The sequence below is a fragment of the Loxodonta africana genome, chromosome 2 (assembly GCF_030014295.1).
Source record: "Loxodonta africana isolate mLoxAfr1 chromosome 2, mLoxAfr1.hap2, whole genome shotgun sequence".
Classification (NCBI taxonomy): domain Eukaryota; kingdom Metazoa; phylum Chordata; class Mammalia; order Proboscidea; family Elephantidae; genus Loxodonta; species Loxodonta africana.
This window is the reverse complement of record NC_087343.1, coordinates 71,471,693-71,494,091: the sequence shown is the minus strand read 5'-3', so window position 1 is coordinate 71,494,091 and position 22,399 is coordinate 71,471,693. Positions and strand designations below refer to the sequence as shown.

Genomic DNA, 22,399 nt, shown 5'->3' with positions numbered 1-22,399 from the left:
AGAAACATTTTAAGTGAAATTATTCTCTCTTTTTAAAGTTTTACTCACAGTAAGTAAGCCTGCAATGAGTTAAAACCAGAAGAGAGGACTCGGCCTCAGCTCTCACTTCAGGCCCTGGTGTGATGAAGGAGCCTGAGACGTTCCTTTGGAAGAACAGAGAAAGTATCTGGCTAGGCAGACACAAGAAAATAAATTTAGCCCTGGCAATATGCATTGATGAAGTACTTGAATGACAATGGAACATGACAATGACAAATGCAGGCTACCACCACCAGAGTCATTAATATATCAAAAACATTAATTTTTATAAATCTTTAAGCTTCCTGGTTGGTGGCATTTGCACTTCTCTGCACACTGTTTTCCCTGTGGCTTTGATATAAAGTCAGCTTCATTTTCAGTTTCCATCTGGGAAGTTAAAAAAACTTGTACATTCCTGATCTTTGATTAGCCACTGAAAATGAGTTTCAAGCAAGAGATGGATGGCCTGGCGTGCTCAGTTTCAGCAGACAGTGATACCCACCGCGTACTCCTTTGGGGAAGAAGGGGGACTTCCTCACACAACAGTGGAAAGAGTCTATGTGTGGGGGAGGTTTGGAAAGTGGGGGAAAAAAAATGAAGGAAAGCCAGTCTCCTTCTCATCTTGGTAAAAAATCAGTTACCTTTATGTAACCCCATGTGCATCAGGGTAGAACATTGCTCCACAGGGTTTTCAATGGCTGAGTTTTTCAGAAGTAGATCACCAGGTCTTTCTTTCAAGGCACCTCTGGGTGGACTCAAACCTCCAACCTTTTGGTTAGCAGTTAAGCATGTTAACCATTTGCACCACCCAGGGTTTCTCTCAACTTGGTAACTAAGATTATTTACTACTTAAGCTCAAAGGAGCCTTGGGAATATCGAGTTCAACCCATTCATTTTACAGATGAGGAAACTGAGAACCAGAACTGAAGGCAGGCTACTCAGAAGTTAACTTGGGGCTAGAATCTGGGGCTCAGATTCCCATTTCATGTCCTTCTATTACACACTGAAATAGTGGTGTAAGAGATCTCAAAACGCTATCTCCACTCAGTCAGGTTACTTGCTTTCTATCTTTAAACTCCATCAGTTTAACTCAGGGATCCCATTTTTCTTCCAATCTACATCTCTCCTAATCACTACCACATCATCACACCCTACCACCATGCCGCTGCTGCTGTTCAGAGGACTGACGTGTACAATCTGATATACTGATTCCAACACATGAGCAGTTAGCACCTTAAATGCACTGTACATGAGGAAAGAATGCCACCGAAAGAGCCAGAGTTACCTTATGTCCAACTATGTTCTAGTGTGGCATAAAATGGCACTCCCCACTATCTTCCTTTCCCAACCTCATCTCCTTCCTCCCCAATAACTCAAAGAGTGTGCTGTGTGGGATCTAATAGGCAATATCTATTTTCTATTACTCAAATATATATTTCACGTTCTCAATTTTAATATAACCAATTGCACCTTTGTGGCTTCCTCATATACACTAAAGACTCAGGGAGTTAAAACCACTTCATCTCATATAGGCTACACGAAGAGGGAGTAGGAAGATGAACTCTAATGCACCATTCTTTTAAGAGTCTAAAAGTACACAATGTACGATGTATAGGAAAACCATGACCAGTCATGCCCAGGACTCACTGTGCCCTATCTGAGTAAAGCAGGTTTTCAGGGAAATACTATAAAAACAAGCAGGAGAGAGAAAACAAAAAGGAGTATGATTAGGCTACTTCAAAAAACTCAACTCCTTGATTAAATGCTATAAAAAAAAAAAAAACTGAAATCAAAGGTCATGTCATGTAACTCCCTTCATATGACTATACAGTTTCCTAAAGAAAATTTTAAGAACTTTGAGTTTTTGATATACGGATTCAAAAAACTCATTTTTCTCTCAGAAAAGGCCAATGTCTATTATAGAATCATACTAGAAGATATGAAATAAGCCAAGGAAAGAGACAGCGAAGGAAAGGGAGAGATGATACAGAAATAGGGAGAGGTGGAAATGAAGATGAGATGGAAAGAGAAAGAGAGGGAGAGAAGGAGAAAGGTAAGCCTAGTACTGGTGAATCCTACTACTCCACACATTTTTGGTTTGTTTCTGTCAAGGTTCTTCACTAGCCTAATTGGTACAGCGATCTCCTTTAGATATTTAGATACACAAAACTTGTAAAATAATGCCAGCAAAAACCTTAAATGACTTGTAGACACTCTTCTATGGTATACTTTGAAGAATTTCAGGTACAGGATTTGGTTTACCACATCCAGCATACCTAGCCAAAGGTCAAGCAGGCTAACTTATTTTGAACATGACAATGGTTTAGATGTGTCTAAATATACAACTGATTTTCCATCCCTAGCAATCTTAAAATTTTACATTAAATGTTATTTAAAGCCATGTTAGTTACCTTTTGCTCTGTAGAAGGCACTTCAAGAAACTTAAGGGAAAGCAGTTCTCCTATCAAAAACATTCTTTTAATTAACATGCAGGGCTTAGTTTTAAATCCATCAAGTCCCAACCGATGGCTCCCAGCACTCTCTGAAACCCACACCCATATCAAAGCAAAACAGCTCAGTCTCTCAACTAACTCTGGGTTTAAGAGAAACGCATTCAGTTCTTCAAGTCCACATGTAGCCTCTTTCCTTAGTTAATCTTCATCATGCCCAACACTGTCACATTTTCAGATGGCTTCATTGGTGCAAATGCCTGAAGGAGAGATTTGGGCTTCAGAGAGAATTCTACAACCTGGGTCTGAACAAGGTGGCCACCTGGCAGTTCTTAACCAGCAGGTGGCAGGGGGAAGAGAGGGGCCCTGAAAGCCACCACGTGAGCAAGTGAGGGGGAGAATGACTCATTGGTAAACCATCTGCATGAGAGATGAGATATAGCAGAAGGCTCCCTGATAGAAAGCCACTGGGAGGCAGCATCTGCCAAAGGAACCAGCTAACAGCTGCGCACCCCATTAAGTCTTAGTCTCATGAGAGCCTTCTACTCTGACAAGGAAAAACTACCAACACTTAGAAAAATACACCAAAATATTCATCTTCTAATTAGATAGCACACAAAATATGCATGCAAAAACTGACATAAGAGCAGTGAATACGGGAGACGGTTTTAAACGCATCTTAAAATCATGTGCTCTCACCAGGAAGAAGATGCTAATGGAGTTGCCTCTTTGTTGTCTGATGAGAAACACCTCAGAAAAAATAGGTAGAGACATTCTCCAGCTTCATAAATATTCTTCATGAACTACACAATTTTACAAGTTCTACAACAGAACACTAAACCAACTTAAAAGAATTTCTGTCTCTAATTATGTGCCTTCAACATAGATATTTTATAAGTATTGAAAAATAGTGAAACAATTAGAAGCAGGATGTTTTTAAGCCAGTAAAACCTTAAGTATGACATATCTACGGATCTGGAGTTTTTTATTTGCTGTTCAAGAGTCAAGTACCAAAATCAGGAAGTATATAATAAGACAGCACCATTTGTAAGAACTGCTAACATCTTTGCCCTTCCAAAGTTTCAAAATTTGCCTGATTTCAAAACATCAACATTCCACTCAACATTCAGGAGCTGATTAAGTCAAATTCAGATCAAGCACTGCTCACTTACTTCCCAACCCTACCACACACCCAACTCCCTGCTTTCATCCACTTTCCAAGCTTCCAATGGCTTTGGCTCTACCCCTGACAACACCCACCTTGGCCACCAACCCTCCTCTCATGCCTAGACAGCACAGCTCCACCCCTCCCCTACATACCTCTCTTGCCTGATCCCAGAACAGGCCTCTTTGTTTCGTTCTGTGAAACCGACGATTCTATTACTGAACACAAATTTCCCCAGGGCCATAACCTTTTCCCCAAATGTGCAGACAGACTTCACTTTCAATTCAGGATCTCATACCTTAAATGGGCTGTCAATGCTTCCAAGAAATCCCACTACATTTATAGATTCCTTCCAGTTCTCTAAGACTATTTCACATTTCCTTCTCTCCTCAACTCTCATCAAACTTTCCACAATGCCCCACCTAGGTGTCTCATAATACACTGAGAAAACTGTAGCCACCAAATTGATTAAACCACCTGCCTCTACATCTATTTTCTCTTTCTTCCTCCTGTTAGAATAAAGGAAATTTCCCTCTTCCTATAAAAGGCCAACTCCTTTCCATGTGCTCTGGATGAATATGTTGTTCCCTTCCTCCAAAACCCTTCACTTTTTTGGCTACCAACTCTCACCCGAACTATCTTCAACACCCTACAAACATGCTCTCATGGTTGCCACACTGAGATGGTTCTCCCCGACCCCTCACGTTTTTCCAGCTGGCACCCTATTTCTCTACTCTTCCACAGCACAATTTCTCAAAAGAGCTATCTACACAAGCTGCCTCTGATTCGTTCATTATCACTTTCCCTTAACCCTCTCTGTGTTAGCTTCCATCCATACTTATCTACTCTCCCCAAGGTTACCAAGGACCATATTTTTGAATCCAATGACACTTTCCTGTTCTCACCTTACTCCCTCAGATGGAGTCAACATCACTGGCCATCCTTTCCTTCTCAAAAGTATGTTTCTCTCCACTTCTGTGATTCCATGCACAGTCCTACTAGAGATCCCTATTTAGCATGTCTCCTAGGCATTTCAAACTTAACATATCTATAACTGAATTAACCACACCCTAGATCTTTATTAAAACCTATTTCTCTCCAGCCTTCGCAACTTAGTAAGTGCCATACTTCCTGTGCCATCTTGTCGTCGCTTGGTGGCAATAGCCCAGCTAGCAATCATATTTCCTAGTGCCTACCACACCACCACTAACTTTGCAGTCAACTGTGATCATGAGGCCTGATCTTGCCAAAAGAATATGAATGGAAATGAAGTGTGACTCTTCCATGCTGGGACTTTTAAGAAGGAGGGCTTTTCTTTTTCTCTATTTCTGCTTCTTCTAGCTGGAAGCTGAGCGCTTTGCATCCCCAAGGAACAGTAACACCAGAAGATGGAAGGAGTGTGCAACCCTGAATCACTATGAGGGAGAGAGCTGACCATTGACTCAGAACACCCACTTTGGACTGTTACATGAGCAAAACATAAACTACTAGTGTGCTAATTTTTTTTTTTTTGGTTTGTTATAGCATCTAGTGTTATCCTAACACCATTTTTACACAGGCATTCCTTTGACAGCATTACAAAAATGAGGAAAATTAGACAGCACAGGTTGTATTTAGGTGCAGTAGTTGCTAAATGCCAAGGTTACCTATAAGATAGCAGTATTTTATGTAAATTAGCTTTAATCTGAATTCCTTTAGACTTGCTCACTAAACTAAGGAGTCCTCAGGAGGAGAAATTCATTAAAATGTACTAAACTAAGCACTATATAATATTCAAAGACACTGGCCTCTGAGTTAATTTTAAAAGAAAGAATGTTTTCTGGAATCATTTTGTTTGTGTTTCTTCTCTCTCAATGTAACATTCACTCAGAAATGCCACCTTCTAATGTTACTCCAAATATATTTACGTAGTCCAAAAAAGAAAATTCAATATTTTTATGTAACATGGACTACCACGACTCTGAGTTTTAGAGATTCTAGTTCATACTGTCTACATACTTGATTTCTCATTATTATGTGCATGTTACACACTTATTTTAGATTCCTCTTTCTTTTACATTACAACCCAAACACCTTTGAAAAATACAACTCTCTTCATGAGGAAAAGCAGCCTTCATTTCCTGACTGTTAAGGCTGCAACACACATCCCAGCTGGGAAATGTAGGCAAGGATCTGAGGCACTCATTTGTACATCAAGAAGCGAGGATTCGACCCTGAGGTTTTGCACCTCATTCTATAGCTTCCATACTGTGAGCTGTCAGGTGTGCTACTACACCTCCCTGCCCAGACTTGAGGGTCTGTGTGATTAGAATAAATGTTGCTCTTCCTCATGAGGGACTCCAAAGCTAGTCAATGTTTACACAGTGTTTCTAGATGCCTCCTAGCAAGCTGAAGGCCATGAAGACAGAAAACACCATCAGCCTCCAAAAAAAGAAAAAACAAAAACCAAGGTAGCGAGGGGCATGGTGAGCTCTGGGTCTGGTGTTCAATGTCAGCCCCGCAAAAAAAGGAATCAGTTGTTTTTTCTCCTTTAAATCTAGTTGTTGTTAGTTGCCATCAAGTTGATTCCGACTCATCGTTGAGTGACCCCAGGTGTCAGGACAGAACTGCTCCACAGGGTTTTCAAAGCCTCTGAACTTTCAAAAGCAGATCGTCAGGCTTGTCTTCCAAGGCACCCATGGGTAGGTTCAAACTGCCAAACTTTTGGCTAGTAATTGAGCACTTAACCATTTGCATCACCCAGGGACTCTTTAGTCTAATACCCTTAGTGATTCAAGGGTTAGGGAAAGAAATATCAAAATATTAACAATGGGTGTTTATGTATAGTTGAATTATGGGTTTTTGGTTTTTCTCCTTATAGCTCTCTGAATTCTCCAAATTGCCTACAATGAACACATATTATTATCATTGATAAAAAAAAAAATTGGTAAATATTTTAGTGTAAAAGAATTAAGAGAGAGAGAGAGGCTAACTATGATAGACTGAATTGTTGGTCCCAATTGCTCACCCCTCTGGTAGTGTTATACATCTATACCCTTGACCAGGGAGCCATGTTGGATGGAATGCACTTCCCACCCCTTGACTCTGAGCTTGACCATATGACTTGCTGTGGCCGACTGAACATCAGCAGGCATGCCACCTGCAGGGGCTTAGAATGTACCTGTGCAGGTTGATTTGCCTGCCCTCTCATGCTCCTGTGTCCTTTACCAGAGATGAAGCCTTGGGTAGCTGCTAGCCCAAGGAAAAACACAGACACATAGAGCCCGTCTGGACCCACACTGTGTCCTGGAACCAAGCCCAGTCACACCTAAACTGGGTCATCCACACCCCAGCTGACTTGCTGCCACATGAGCAAGAAATAATTATTATTGTCTGCCACTCATATTTTGTGGTTATGCAGCATTATTGTCATTGACTGACACATCACCTAATGCCACAGAAAAACTCAGGGGGCAAAACCTATCTCAGGAATTAAATCTTAGGGTGTGAAAAAGGCCATGGCTTCCTTCACATCCCCATTTATTCAAGGGCCCCAGTTAACCATCATTCCAGTTTGACAAAAGTCCTTAACAGATGGTAATGGTTTTCCTCCCTCCAGTTAAATATAAAAATATACAATTATTTAATTATAACTATACTAAGCCCCATGAAAATGTATGGGCTGCTATGAGGTCATTCAACATCAGGACCTCACAATAAAAATATACTGTGAGTCTCTTTCAATTAAAACACATTCTTTTACAACATTATTTTTAACGTTTACAATTGTTTTCCATTTTATGTGCATACCATAATATGTTTAATAAATATTCTTTTGCCAGATATTTAGATGACATGCAGTTTTTATTATTATAAATGGTGCTGCTCTAAATGTTACTCGTTAATTCTCTGCACATAGTCATGATTATTTTCTTGTGATAAATTCTGAGAAATAGAATTGCTGGGTTAAACAGTGTGTAAATTTTAAGGTTTTTAATATGCATTAATTGCCTAGTTTTAATTTACTTTTATAATTAAGGAACCAAGAGCCCTACAGATTTAGTCCCAGAATTCAACTAAGCAAAGATTTTCTCACCTAGGATTCACTCCCATTAATCCTCCTGGAATTTAAAGTTTATCTAAATTCTTCTTGGTACCTAATGTGCAAGGGACAGTGTAGTAGTTACAAGCATGAACTCTGGAACCACAAGCCTGGATTCAAATCCTGGCTCTGCTGTTTACTAGCACCATCACCTTGTACAAGTTACTCAACCTACCTGTGCCTCAGTGTCCTCATCTGTAAAATGGGGATAAGAGTGTCTCCCACACAGGTACATAGGGATCTTGTAAGGATTAAATAAGTCAATTAATTCCCTAAAAACAGTGCCTGCTACATAGTAAGTTCTTAACGTTAGTTGTTATTGTTACTACTAGGAATAAACAGATGAATAGATCACAGATCCCCCTTAAGGAGCTAAGAGTTTAGTGAAAGTTATTCAAGATTATTGGGTGGCAAAATTTTCAAACTATAAAATAAACTCGGCCTTCACAAATTCTTTGTTTTGAGGAAAGCAGTAGAATATTACCAAAGAAAAGATCCTTGGATTAAAATAAAGTTAAGCAATGGTAAGATAGCTGATCTTTAAGTAACAGAATATATTAGGCACAGACTTGTGATGGCAAAGCCAGCTCGGCTTAATTTAAGTTTAGGGACAGGGTGTACCTAGTTCAGTGGTAGAATTCTTGCCTTCTGTACAGGAGACCCAGGTTGGATTCCCAGCCAGTGCACCTCATATACAGCCACCACCCATCTGTCAGTGGAGGCTTGAGTATTGTTACGATGTTAAACAGGTTTCATCAGAGCTTCCAGACTAAGACAGGCTAAGAAGAAAGGCCTGGTGATCTATTTTCAAAAATCAGCCCACGAAAACCCTATGGATTATAATGGTTTGATCTGCAACCAATCTTGGGTGGTGCAGGACTGGGCAGCCTTTTGTTTCACTGTGTATGGTGTTGTCATGAGTCAGAAGCCAACTAAGCATCGGCTAACAACAACAAATATGCCTGAAGGTGAGATCGATGTGATTACTTACAGTTGCCTAAAACTTGCAGAAGCTATGTTTTTTGGGATCAGGAACGATGCCACCCTACTCTAATACTTGACAGTGCCTGATGCAGAAAAGAACCTCAGTCAATGAGCCAACCTGAATTTCATGAGCCCAAGTTTCCACCTGCTCCAAATATCCCCCAAATTGAATTAATTTATGGGCATAATACTAATAGCCACCCATTACCGGGCTAAGTGCTTTGCATACATTATTTCATTTAATCCTCAACTAGCTACCCAGAGGGCCAATTGAGCATATTTTCTTCATTCCCCAATAAAATTTTCAAGGAATTATTTTTAAAAACAGGCTGATACCCCAGAGATTTGTGAAGTTCTTCTAAGAACTATTAGACCTTTAAAAAATTATCTTACCAAAGATTTAATTACTTAAAATAATTTTTCATCAAGCTAAATTGTACAAGGATAAAATTGCTAAAGCTGTTAAGATAATGAAATGGGTATCAAGTCCAGCTTTTTTTTTTTTTTTTTTTTTAAGCTAAAGGCCAAATTTCATGTTTTAGGTCACATACCTGCATCAAGAGCTATATGTTTGCATTATTTTAAAGCTTTAAACAAACTGCTTTAACAAAAATGGTGGGACTCATTACTGCCCCTCCTATTGGTCAAAATAGTTTAGTCAGGGTAAGTAAATTTCCTAAGTGAAATTAAAAAGCTAGGAGGTAAGCCTTTTAACTTTTAAAATTTAATTTCCCCGCTGTGATGGTTAAGGTTGTGTCAACTTTGCTGGGCCATGATTCTCAATGGATTGGCAGTTATGTAATGATGTAATTTGGCAGTTGTGTAATGATACAGTCATCCTCCATGATGTGATCAGCCAATCAGTAGTACAGGGAGTTTCCTTGGGGGTGTGGCCTACATCCAATATATATATGGATGCTCTGGTAAAGCTCACTTGCTAGCTTTGGATCCTGCATCCAGCTCATCATCATCTGACCTCTAGTTCTTGAGCCAGCAGCTTGCTGATCTTGGGATTCATTGGTCTCCACAGCCTGTGAGCCAGCAGCCTGCCATCTTATCTGCTGATCTTGGATTCATCAGCTTCCTCAGCCCGTGAGCCAGTGGCCTGCTGTCTCACCTGGTGATCTTGGGTTCGTCAGCCCCTGCAGCATGAGTCAGGACAAGCCTCCAGCCCACTTCCTGATCCACAGACTTGGAATTTGCCAGCCTCTACAACTGTGTGGGCTGTTTCTTTGAGACAAATCTCTCTCTACATATATTTATGCTTCAGTGGTTTTGCTTCTCTGGAGAACCCAGCCTAAGATACCCATGTATAAGTATTAGGCTAAATAATCTTGATCTCCCACTTAGAAAATCAAATAGTCTGTGCCTACCAGAGGGACGCAAAGAAGAATGCCCAAACATGCATTTGAAGGGCATCAGTAAATCTGAAGTGTGAACATTTGCCTTCAACTCGGTGAAGTGCAGCAGCTTTTTGATGAACTACTTCCCAGTGGCCTGAGGTCAGTTTTACCCTCCTATCCATCAGTATGCCACACTGAGTCAAATGTTGCAGACTCCACTGATTTTGGACAGAAATATTTTCATTCCCAGAAATTTCATCTCCAAAAAGTCAAAATCTGTAATTTTTCAAACAATGTGAATAACAATTTATTTTCCAGACTATTTATGAACTGGCAAACAAAACTATCATATGTAGAGACTTTGCTTTGGCATTTAAAACCAATAAAGTTCCTTCAATAATATTTATACATAGAGACTCAAAATAATAAGAATCTAACCCATCATGATTTAAAAATAAGTTTAATAACATGAAGTTTTAAGTGGTAAGTTAAATTAAAAAAATAAAAATAAAACCATGTTTTAACTTAATTTTACTTTGGCTATTTTTCAAGTCAGTAGAAGTGATTTGTAAGTATTTGGATTTGAAAAAATTAAAAAATCAATTAATTTAACTGAGAAAACACACAGTTTAAAAGTGAGTGAAAGATGAGAACAGACACTTCACAAAAAGAGATATATATATGCATGCTATGAAAAGAGTTTTGACCCCATTTATTCATCGGGGAGACACAAATTAAAATCATAATGCCATACCACTTTATACCTATTAAAATGGGTAAGATGAAAAAAGCTGGCAACACCACTTGTTGGCAATGATGTAGAACAATTGGACCACTCATCCAACCCTGGTGAGAATATAAAATGGTACAACGGTTTTGGAAAATAGCCCAGTATTTTCTTATAAAGTTGAAAATACACTATTGATACATGCAACAACATGAAAGTAAAGCCAGATACAGTAAGAGTATGGACGGTATGGTTTAAAAGACAAATCTAATCCATAACAATGGAAGGCAGATCAATGATTGAGGACAAAAATGGTGACAGTGGTGGGATTTGAGGTAATGACCAGAAAGGGACACAGAAAGCGTTTTACATCTCAACTGAAGTGGTACAGTGGTTAAGCGCTTGGCTGCTAACTGAAAGGTCAGTGGTTTGAACTCACCAGCCGCTCAGAGGGAAAAGATGCGGCAATCCACTTCCCTAAAGACTACAGCCTTGGAAGCTCTATGGGGCAGTTCTACCATGTCCTATAGTGTTGCTATGAGTCAGAACTGACTCAACAGCAATGGGTTTATTTTTTGACGTCAGTAGTGGTGGTTATACTGGTATGCTAAGTTGACAAAACCCACCAAAATGTACACTTAAAACAGGTACATTTTATTATACTCAGGTAAATTATACTTGAGTAAAGTTTACAAAAAAAATTTTTTTTTTTTAATCCTCTATTTAGCTGTTTTCTAGATTGGAGTAGATTCTACCAACCAGTCTGCAGGTGTAGTCCTTGGGTGGCACCAACGGTTAAGTGCTTGACTCTTAGCCGAAAGGTTGGCAATTCAAACCTATGCAAAACTGCCTTGAAGGACAGGCTTGATGATCTGTTTCTAAAAGGTCACAGCCTTGAAAACCCTACGGAACAGTTCTACTCTGCACACATGGGATCGCCATGAGTCAGAATGGACTCAATGGCAACTAAGCACACAGAGTTTGCAGACAGAAAAGTCTGTTCTTAGGTAACCCCGATTTTAACACATGGAACTCCACAGCCATTCTCAACCTTCTAAAAGAAACACAACCCCTTCTCTTAAAACAAGTCACTCACAACTCACCAGTTAGGGCTCCTCCCAGGCTCCCTCGCCGTAGCTGTCTTCCATCCTCACTCAGCTGTCTTTTAAACTTCAGTGACTTGCCAGGGCCAGAAGCCACATCTGGGTTGCTGCATTTCCGAAATGGCATGGGCGGAGGGGATAATATGTGATCAAGCTGCAGAGAGAAGGACAGGGACATCACTTGCTAAGAGCACTTTCTCCCTCAACACAACCCAGAACAAAGGCCCAACCAGTCATTCTTCCTTCCTTTCTCAAATCCCTCTCTCTCAATCCTGTTTTAATTTAACTAGTTTAGAGAATTCAGGTTCTCATTGTTGTGTCTTTCATCTGGCTTTGCTGCAAAACCTCAACAGCAATGTTTGTCATGACACATTGGTGGGTCATGAAATCAAACCTGTAGGTAGTGCCCAGGGTTTTTGAATGCAATAGAACAGAAATTATCAGAGTCCACTGAAGGAAAGGGGAACTCTTGTTTTATGAAAATTTTTATTCAGTTATCCGTGTGTATACATATATCCTAGGTCACTATATAAAATATATATCTTTCTTTGGGCCATAGTCCAAAAATTTTAAAGAATATTGCTCTATAGAGAAGCAATAGGTCACTTCTTCAGTTGTTCACAAAAGAAAATTCACAAGCTTCTGATGCTCATAAACGTATGTCAGGGAGGGAAATTTCTAAGCACCACAGACCCTAATGGAAATCAATATATCACTACATCTTATACAGCTTTTTAAAAGAAAGACTGTCAGAAGAATCAGAGAAACCAAAGCAACTTCATGAGACAGCATTCTACAAAAGAATCCCTGGTGTCACAATACTTATTTCAAGATTTGCCCTTTTGTAAGAAAACCTTTCACACTTGAATAGGGCCATACTTCTAAAATGTTCACCTTTAAGTGAGTCTACATGTATATACTGAGTCTAGATAGCTATTAAGGACAAAAATATCCACATGCACGTACATGTACCCAGGTAGTTGTTAAGGACTGAAAAGAAATACATGGGTTCATTCACAAAAATTCCCTCTGCCATAGACAAAAGTCAATTTTGTATAAATTTTAAAAAGATTTGGGTAATATTGCTCAAAGCCAGATATTTTTAGGGATGATTCATTCAGATCTGTTTTGTTTTGCTTTTGTGGTAGAGAGGTAGTCACCTGGTTATACCTGTTTATATTTTTTTCAGATTAAGGTTATTTATAGGAGAAGAAATTTGGGGACTTAGAATATTGATTTGTCTGTCTAGCCACTGCAGTGTACTCAAAACCAATGCTCAAAATGAAATTCTGCCCTCCCTACGAGTAGCCCCTCGCAAGCTAGTAGAGGTAGAACAAAAATTCTTGGCTCAGCTTCCAAAGATGTCAACCTTCCCTCAAACTCAACTGTGTACATCAGTAATGTGGAAGAGCCGGATTTCAGGCGCTTGTCAACAAGTACCACCTCAAACTCATTGCTAGTCAGCATCTACTCTGTTTCTGTGAGAGGTCCTTGAAGAACCAGCAGTCCATGCACTGCAGGATCGAGCCAGGTCAGCAGGAAAAAGGGACCCCAGGTTGCACTTTTAGAAGAAACAACCTTTTCCAACACGGAGCTGTATTTATTGTAAGGTATTTTTTTGCAGCTGTTGTTCATTACTTCAGTGTCCTATTTAGCGGAGTCTCCAGAGGAATTTCTGTCTAGTCTTAGATATTTTGTCCTTAAATCTTATGGACAATAAATTGTAACAAGGGAAACCCAGGCAGTTACACACCAGCTACTAGAAAATGATGAACCAAGCCAGTGAAGCAACTGAGACAAGTTATTACATGATGTGGAATCTTTTTGCCTCTTTCTTGGTTCCATTGCATGTCCTTACTCTAATTTTTTTCTGCCAAGATTTTTATTTTGAAAAGTTTCAGGAGGAAATTTAGAACTACTGAAAAGTACCACTACAAAACAGTACAATGAACACCTATATTCCCTTTACCAAATGAATTGTTAATCTTTTGCCACATTGCTTTCTCTGACTCTCCTGCTTTCTCTCTCTCTCTCTCTCTCCCTCACACACACACACACACACACACACACACACAGTGAAAGTTGTAGACATTATAGATCTTCATCCCTAAATACTTCAGCATACACCTTCTAAAGCAAGGACATTCTCTAAAATCCTTCTATCTTGTATTCTACATATCCTTACTAAGTGTCTCAAATTCTTTGTGAGCAAGATGAAGTATAAATATCAGCAAAAGTATAAAATAATGTCATATCATGTAGGCTTAGTATTAAAATTTATTCTTTCACATTAAAAGAAAGGTTTGCAGCCACAAGGTGGCACTGTGCCATAGGCATTCAACGAAGCATTCTATAATCGTTGCTACTCTGGATTTTTTTTTTTTACTCTTTGTAAATGCAGCAAGAATGGGTGACCTCCCCTCAGTGCCATCAAGCAAGATAGGGTCCATTCTACTTACAGTTAGTTCCTCTTAATTACTAGTGGCAGCGGCATAAAATACAAATATTTATTGTTTAAGGTTCACCAGCCGCCGCTACTTCTTTTTCACCTGCAGTTAAAATGTTTCAGCTTGTGGAATTACAATTAATTACTGTGGGGAAGATTATTATATTACAAATTAACAGAGGGTGGAAAATTAAGCAGAGAGAAGAAGATAATTTCTAAACAGAAATATGTGGTTTTCTTACATACTTCCAACAAAGGCATAAGAGGCATGAGACAAATTGGGAAGAAAGAGAAGGAAATCAAGGTGAAAGTGCAGGAAAAAAATCTATATCATCACAGATCTACAGCCACAAGCTATCAGTTCATAAGCCAGGGTTTTTAATCAGAATCACCACCCCACGAAGGAAATACTATTTTAAATCTGGAAAAACTGAGGCAGTGAACTGTGAGGACTACAAATGTTTCAAACACAGTAAGTAGAAAAACCTATAAGCATAGTGCAATGTCCCTGGATCCCATTTCCTTCTTCACTCAAATTGCACTCCCAACGGGGCTCTCTCTAAATAGATCATTTTTCCAAATTTGCTATGTTGTCAGTGGCTCTACTATTCTTTCTACAATTAGTCAAAGCTTCTCAAAATGGTCCACTGCAGCCCTGCAATGTATTTTTCATTTTTTGTCCAGATTCAAACACTCATGATCCCTTTAAAATCACTTCATCACACCCTAGAGTCCTGCCACTCTGGACATTGCCCTTTAAATGATTTCCATTTAATATTTTCCAACTTTTTCAATTCCCAAAGTCTTCATACTACAAGGAGTATAACTAAAGACAGAGGTTATTCTTATACTGTCACTAATGTTCCTGAGCATCTCAGCCTGAGCTTATTACACTTGGCTTCAAACACTTCTATGCTTTCCCACTAACCAGACAGTGGACACCCAGAGAACCAGACTGTATTCCCTTGTCACACGTGTCCTTTGTGGTACACACTGCTAGCCAAAAAGTGTCCTGGATTGAACCTGCTCTCCAACACATGTCCTCATTTCGTTTACCAATAGCAAATGTTGATTCACGCTGAACTAGATTTGCTCAAAACTTCCTATGTTAGTTTTCACAACCTACTTTATTTCCAAGAGCCATAAAAAAGCTTACAGAGGTGCATCTGATGTCTGTATTGCTGCATTTAGTTGTTGATGTTTGTTGCTATCAAGTTGATTCTGTCTCATGGTAACTCCACATGTGCAGACTAGAATTGCTCCATAGGGTTTTCAAGGCTGTGACCTTGGCCCATTGCCAAGACTGTCTCCTGAGGAGCCCCTGGGAGGGTTTGAACCACTAGCCTATTGGCTAACAGTCAAGTGCTTAACCATTTATGCCATCCAGGGACTACATTTAGAAGTCAGACAAATGGGGGCTAGCATACTGCTCATAGGGTCGCTACGAGTCAGAATTGACTCAATGGCACTTAATAATATACCACTTACATGTGAGTGATGTACAACTGCTCTTGCTAACAATTTTATCACAGTAAACAAGTAAGCATCTTAGAGAACAAATGTGTACAACTGCTATAAATCTGACACAGATCTGGGGAAAAGTTTTAAAATGATCAGCAATTCTGCATCTGTATTTTCTACGTTTCTCATCCCCAACCACTGTTTGCTGTTTCACAAATTATAAGGCTGAACACAACAGAAGAATCCACCACAATTCCATTGTGGCTTTTGATATCAATGAAGATGAATTAAAAGGAGAAGTGATGGCAAATCATTTGTAAGGAATGATCCAATTTGGTTTAGTGTCTCCACCACCACCACCAACATTGCCGCCACTGCTGCTGCCACCACCACCACTATCTCCAAACATGGGGCATTGTTTTCTTTGTCTACGGCTGTATCCCCAAGTATGGAGCCTGGTGGTGCAGCAGTTAAGCCCTTGGTTGGTGGTTCAAACCCACCAGCTGCTCCACCAGAGAAAGATGTGGCAGTCTCCTTCCATAAAGATTATAACCTTGGAAACACTATGCTCAGAGTTCTGCAACGGCTACCCCTTCACAACAAAATACAAGGTCTGCATAGTGGCCTACAAGGTCCTACCACCTCTACCTCCACCTTTCTGATCCTCTCTCTTATCACGCTTCTCAAGCCACACTGACCTCCCTGCTGGTCCTTGGATGCCCAGACAGATACCTTCCCACCCAGGACTTTTCCATTGATTGGTCCCTCTGCGTGGGACTCATTCCAGATAATAGCAGGTGTGCTCTCTCCACTTTTGAGCTTGCTATTCAAATGTTGGAGCTCTGGTGACACAGTGGCTAAGAGCTATGGCTACTAACCAAAAGGTCTGCAGTTCAAATCCACCAGCTGTTCCTTGGAAATCCTGTAGAGCAGTTCTACTCCGTCCTATAGGCCTGCTATGAGTCAGAATCAACTCCACAGCAATGTATCAGCTTTTTTTGATGGGGGGTATTCAAATGTCACTTTTTCAGGGAGACCTTCTCTAACTGTCCTGTGTAAAACAGCATGTCTGACACTTCAACCCTTTTCTTATTTTTCTTCATGGAAAATATGTCACCACATGACATACTAGATATTTATATGTTTATTGACCTACTTCTCCACTAGAATCTAAGTTACATGAAATTATAGCCTAGTCTATTTTTTCTGTGGCTCGAACTCCAGTACAGTGCCTACTACGTAAAAGAAACCTTGTAAATATTTTGAAAGAATAAATGAATTGCAAATCTCTAGCATTTAATTCAGGGTCCCTGGTGGCACAGCGATAAAGTACTTGGCTAACCAAAAGGTCCAAAAGGTCTACAGTTTGAACCCACCACTGTTCTGAGGGAGAACAATGTGGCTGTCTACCTCCATAAAGATTCACAGCCTTGGAAACCCTATTAGGCAGTTCTACTATGCCCTATAGGGTCACTATGAGTTGGAATTGACTCAACGGCAACAGGTTTGGTCTAGATTTTTGGTTTAGTATTTAATGGAAAATACAACATGAGAAAAAAAAAATGGAGAACACAAAAAATAAAACGATTTTATTGTTAAAAAATAAAATTTTATTAAATGTTAGTTTAAATGCTGAAGTGAGTCTCTAGCATTTTTGCAAATCAAACACTTCATGTATGAAAAAGATTCTTAGATTATAGCAAACAGCATCTTTCCAAAGAATCTCTTCAATATACCAAAATAATACACCAATTTTGAACAGTCTATCTCTAAAAAAAGAAAAAAAAAAAAATCTCTAAAGGTGATTCCTAAATAATGATTTAACCTGTTAACTGCATCCTAACTAGCATATTCACTTGTCCTCTATCAATCCAAGTCTTCCCTACCCCCATTCCTCTTTTCTGTAATTCCTTATTCATTCCCAAGATGTGGCACATGCATTTTAAAGACACATCCAGAATGCGTGTGCCCTAGAGCCAAAGTTCATTAGTTCAAAGCGATCACCAATGTCATCTGCATACATAATGGGAAGCTCACCAGTTAGTCTTTTTCATGCTTAAAAAAGTGAAAGACCGACAAGTAATAAACGGTTATAAAGGCAATGTTCAGTTCTTCTGTTTCTTAACATTAAATACTCTAAGAAACCAGAGATATAAAAATACATAAATAACTATAAAATGTCATAGGCTTTGCTTGTAATCCAAATTAACCACTATATTCCTCCAAAAACAATCAACTTGGTAACCTGAATGACTTAACTTCTTTTATAGTCAAGCCTACAATCAATATTTTAAAATTTGACGGAACAGTATTTTACAAGTAGAGTGTATTTAAGACAGTAATCATCGCATCCATACTAATTCTGCACTGGTAAGAGATCAGACAAGCTCCAGCACTTGCTGTCTGTGTTATCCTGATTAAGATACTTAAGTATTTCTGTGCCTCAGTTTCCTCACCCACAAAATGTTAGTAATAGTATCCATCTATCTCCTGAGGCTGTTGCAAAGATTAAAAGAGTTCATACATGCAAAGCACTTAAAACAGTGCCTGACGCATTGTCAGTACACAATAAATGTCAGCTATGCAGCCCCATGTGCTGCACAGCAGAGCTGTGCTTCAGAGGGTGTTCAAGGCTGACACCTTTCAGAAGCAGATCACCAGGCCTTTCTTCCAACACACCCCTGGGTGGGTTCGAAACACAAGCCTTTCAGTTAGCAGCCCAGCGCTTAACCGTTTGCACCACCTAGGTCAGAATCAACTCAAAGGCAACTGGTTTGGTTTTTTTTGTTTATGGTAATTACTAATATTCCCAAATAGGAAGTCACCTCATTCGTTATCTAGGCAAACGTTCTCTGCATCTGCCTCATTATAAATGGTTGGCAAGGAAATCAAAATGATTACAATTTTATCATTCAGATCTTTTTCAGTTTGATTGATTTTATAGCTAAAGTGATAATTTGGCTAAAAGTGCTTGAAAATTATTTCAGGTGGCAATTATCACAGTCATGCCCTAGAGCACAGAACTCTTGTGGCATAACCACCCAAGCGATGGGTATTTTTGGGGTGTGTAGAAGAGCCTGGGATCCAGGTCTGAATTGCTAGGGGCAGAATTCCAGTTCCATCCCTTGGGCAAGCTATTTAAATACAGGCCTCAGAAGATGTAAGAATGCAGAGGCATAGATGGATGAAATGTGCTTGATACAGTGCTTGGCACATATAAACACTCAATAATGAATAATGTTGGTAATGATTTGACACTCTTATCCTGAGCTTAAAGATCATTCAAAAGTAGTTGCAGCGGTACATTGACAGGGAACTGCCAGAAATTCAAGCCGGATTCAGAAAGAGGATGTGGAACCAGGAATTATCATTGCTGATGTCAGATGGATCCAGGCTGAAAAAAGAATACCAGAAAGAAGGTTTACCTGTGCTTTACTAACTATGCAAAGGCATTCAACTGTGTACATCATAACAAATTATGGATAACATTTCAAAGAAGAGAATTCCACAACACTTAATTGTGCTCATGAAGAACCTGTGCATAGACTAAGAGGCAGTCGTTCAAACAAGGAGATACTGACAGGTTTAAGTCAGGAAAGGCGTGTGTCAGGGTTGTATCCTTTCACCATACTTGTTCGATCTGTATGCTGAGCAAATAATCCAAGATGTTGGACTATATGAAGAAAAATGCGGCATCAGGATTGGGGGAAGAATCATTAATGACCTGTGCTATGCAGATGACACAACCTTGGGAAGTGAGGAGGACTTGAACTACTTACTGATGAAGATCAAAAACCACAGCCTTCAGTATGAATTATGCCTCAACATAAAGAAAACAAAAATTCTCATACCTGGACCAACAAGCAGCATAATGATAAACAGAGAAAATACTGACGTTGTCAAGGATTTCATTTTACTTGAATCCATAATCAACGCCCATGGAAGCAGCAGTCAAGAAATCAATCAACACAGTGCACTGGGCAAATCTATGCAAAAGACCTCTTTAAAGTGTAAAAAACAAAGATGTTAGTTTAAGGACTAAGGTGTGCCTGACTCAAGCCATGGTGTTTTCAATCACCTCTATGCATGCGAAAGCTGGAATGAATAAGGAAGACAGAAAAAGAATTGATACCTTTGAATTATGGTGTTGGTGAAAAATACTGAATATACCATGGACTGCCAGAAGAACGAACAAAATCTGTCTTGGAAGAAGTACAGCCAGGATGCTATACTAGAAGCGAGGTTGGTGAGACTTGTCTCACATAATTTGGACATGTTGTCAGCAGGGACCAGTCCCTGAAGAAGGATATCATGCTTATTAAAGTGGAGGGTAAGCAAAAAAGAGGAAAACCCTCAAGTAGATGGATTGACACAGTGGCTGCAACAATGGACTCAAGCATAACAATGATTATGAGGATGGCGCAGGACTGGGCAGTGCTTCATCCTGCTGTATGCAGGGTCACTATGGGTCAGAATGGATCTGATGGCACCCGACAACAACAACAAAAATTCTGGGCTCAGCTCAAAGGGTCCTCTTCCCTTAGCCTGTTGCTGGGAAAGAATGTGGCTCTGTATTTACCTGGGCGTCCCAAGTGGCACCTCTTGGGCATTCTTAACTCACCACTAGTCAAAGAACATAGCGAAGAGAAACATTTAATACTGCCACCACTGCCTAAAGAATATGCAGCCTCAGCATCCTCACATCTAACTACAGATTGAGTCAGATCGTTGACAGAGCTACAGTCCTGGACCGCACCGTACTGGGGCCCACTTACTTGATTTTCCTGATGTTCACGTTGGATTACGCCATCCAGAATGCATGCCTCCATTTAATAACACTATGAGAAAGAGCCCCATCAATCTTTCCACTGTGTTCTATAAACATGTATTTTAGGGCCCATATTACACAGTGTTCTCTTTGTAAAGACCCATCCCATTTAAAGATGCTTATTAAGCAGCCGGTGTGTGCCAACTATTGCTCTGGGCCAGCAGTGGATGAAACAGCCATGAACAAAACAGACAAAAATCCCTGCCCTTTCCGAGCTTCATTCTAGGTGGGGACACAGACACCTGGAGAAAATCCTTTCAGTTCTCTGCACTAGAAATACTTGTGCTTCTGCTGGGTTATGGATTGTTCTTAACCTGAGAACTTTGGGAGCCATATAACTAATCATGTTTCCCTCCTTCAGCCACTGGAAATGAAAAGGTAAAGCCTGTGGTCCAACACCGACAATGTGTGACAAAGTTCTATCTCCATCAAGACTTCATGGATTCATTTACTGCACTAACCTGATTTCCCCTTAGCCGCTGTATCCGTGGAATCCCTGGGTAATGCAAACGGTTAACGTGCTCGGTACTAACTGAATGGTTGATAGTTCAAATATGACCAGAGGTACCTCAGAAGAAAGGGATGGCAATCTACTTTGGAAAATTTAGCCCTTGAACACGCTATGCAGCACAGTTCCACTCTGAAACAAAGGGGGTCGCCATGAGTCAGAACTGACTTGAAGGTAACTGGTTTTTCTATATTGGTGGTTTTCAACTAGTGGTGATTTTGTCCCCAAGGAACACTTGGCCATGTTCAGAGATATTTTTGGTTGTCGCAACTTGGGGGGTGATAGTATGCTGATATCAAGCAGGTAGAGGCCTGGGATGCTGCTAAACATCCTACAATGCAGGGAACAGGTCCTCACAACAAAGAAATTATCTGGCCTAAAATATCAACAGTACCACTGTTGAGAAACTCTGCTCTATACGTATTCCCTTTTGTCTGTCTTCACTTGCTTTTAAGTTATTTATTTTGCAGAGTTATGTGTATTATTGTAGGTCATCTTCACATCTTTTGACAACAAGGAGGTAGAGCATAGATAATATCTTTGCAAAATTGTTCATGTCAAGATTTGGCAAGCAAGTAAATTTCTGGGCAACATTAATTCACCCAGACTATTTAGCTGTTGATTGCAATTCATTTTCTCAAGGAACATCCATATTTTGAAAAATAATACATCAATATATCATTTCCCATCTTTAGTTTTATAATTCATTCTTTGAATCACAAACTTCAATTTGCAGTATAAAAAGTGTTTCAGAAACTTCCTAAAATACATTATTAGATCAAACTATAATGGCATTCACCTAAACAGAGCTGTACCACTGGTTTCATCTATTAAGAGAATTGATTTTCTTTCTTCCCTTCTGAGAGAAATATGTAAATTAGTACTTTGATACCACTATCTCACTTCTGTCTGTCAACTCAACTTGAAGAAAGTCAATTCCTTTGCTTGTGAACATCTCCACACACAACACACACACACACACACACACACACACACACAAGACCACCACCAGCAATTCAATTATCATCACAGCCCCAAGGACAGAGCAGGCATTTAACTGTAATTCACTATGATGTGGACTTTAAGAAATAAATTCAATACCCTAAAAATGTTTCAAAAATAAAAACATTATATTACAGTTTTTAAAAACATGCATATATGTATGTAGTTATTTGACTATGAAACACTTCTCAAAGTTCAGTTTTAGGAACAATGACACTGGGGAAAACATCACAGGGGATATAGCAATTTGACTTTGCATATGTATCACCTGTTTTCCTGTCAC

The 22,399-nt window shown here is 39.6% G+C and overlaps 1 protein-coding gene across 1 annotated transcript in view; it reads right to left on the bottom strand.

Moving 5' to 3' along the window:
* Positions 1-22,399, bottom strand: part of LOC135230423 (microtubule-associated serine/threonine-protein kinase 4-like) — a 239,321-nt gene that overhangs the window by 15,525 nt on the left and 201,397 nt on the right. Inside the window, exon 2 of the mRNA XM_064279689.1 lies at positions 11,872-12,025. Coding sequence (XP_064135759.1) covers positions 11,872-12,025 — 154 coding nt within the window. The remainder of the gene's footprint in view (positions 1-11,871; positions 12,026-22,399) is intronic.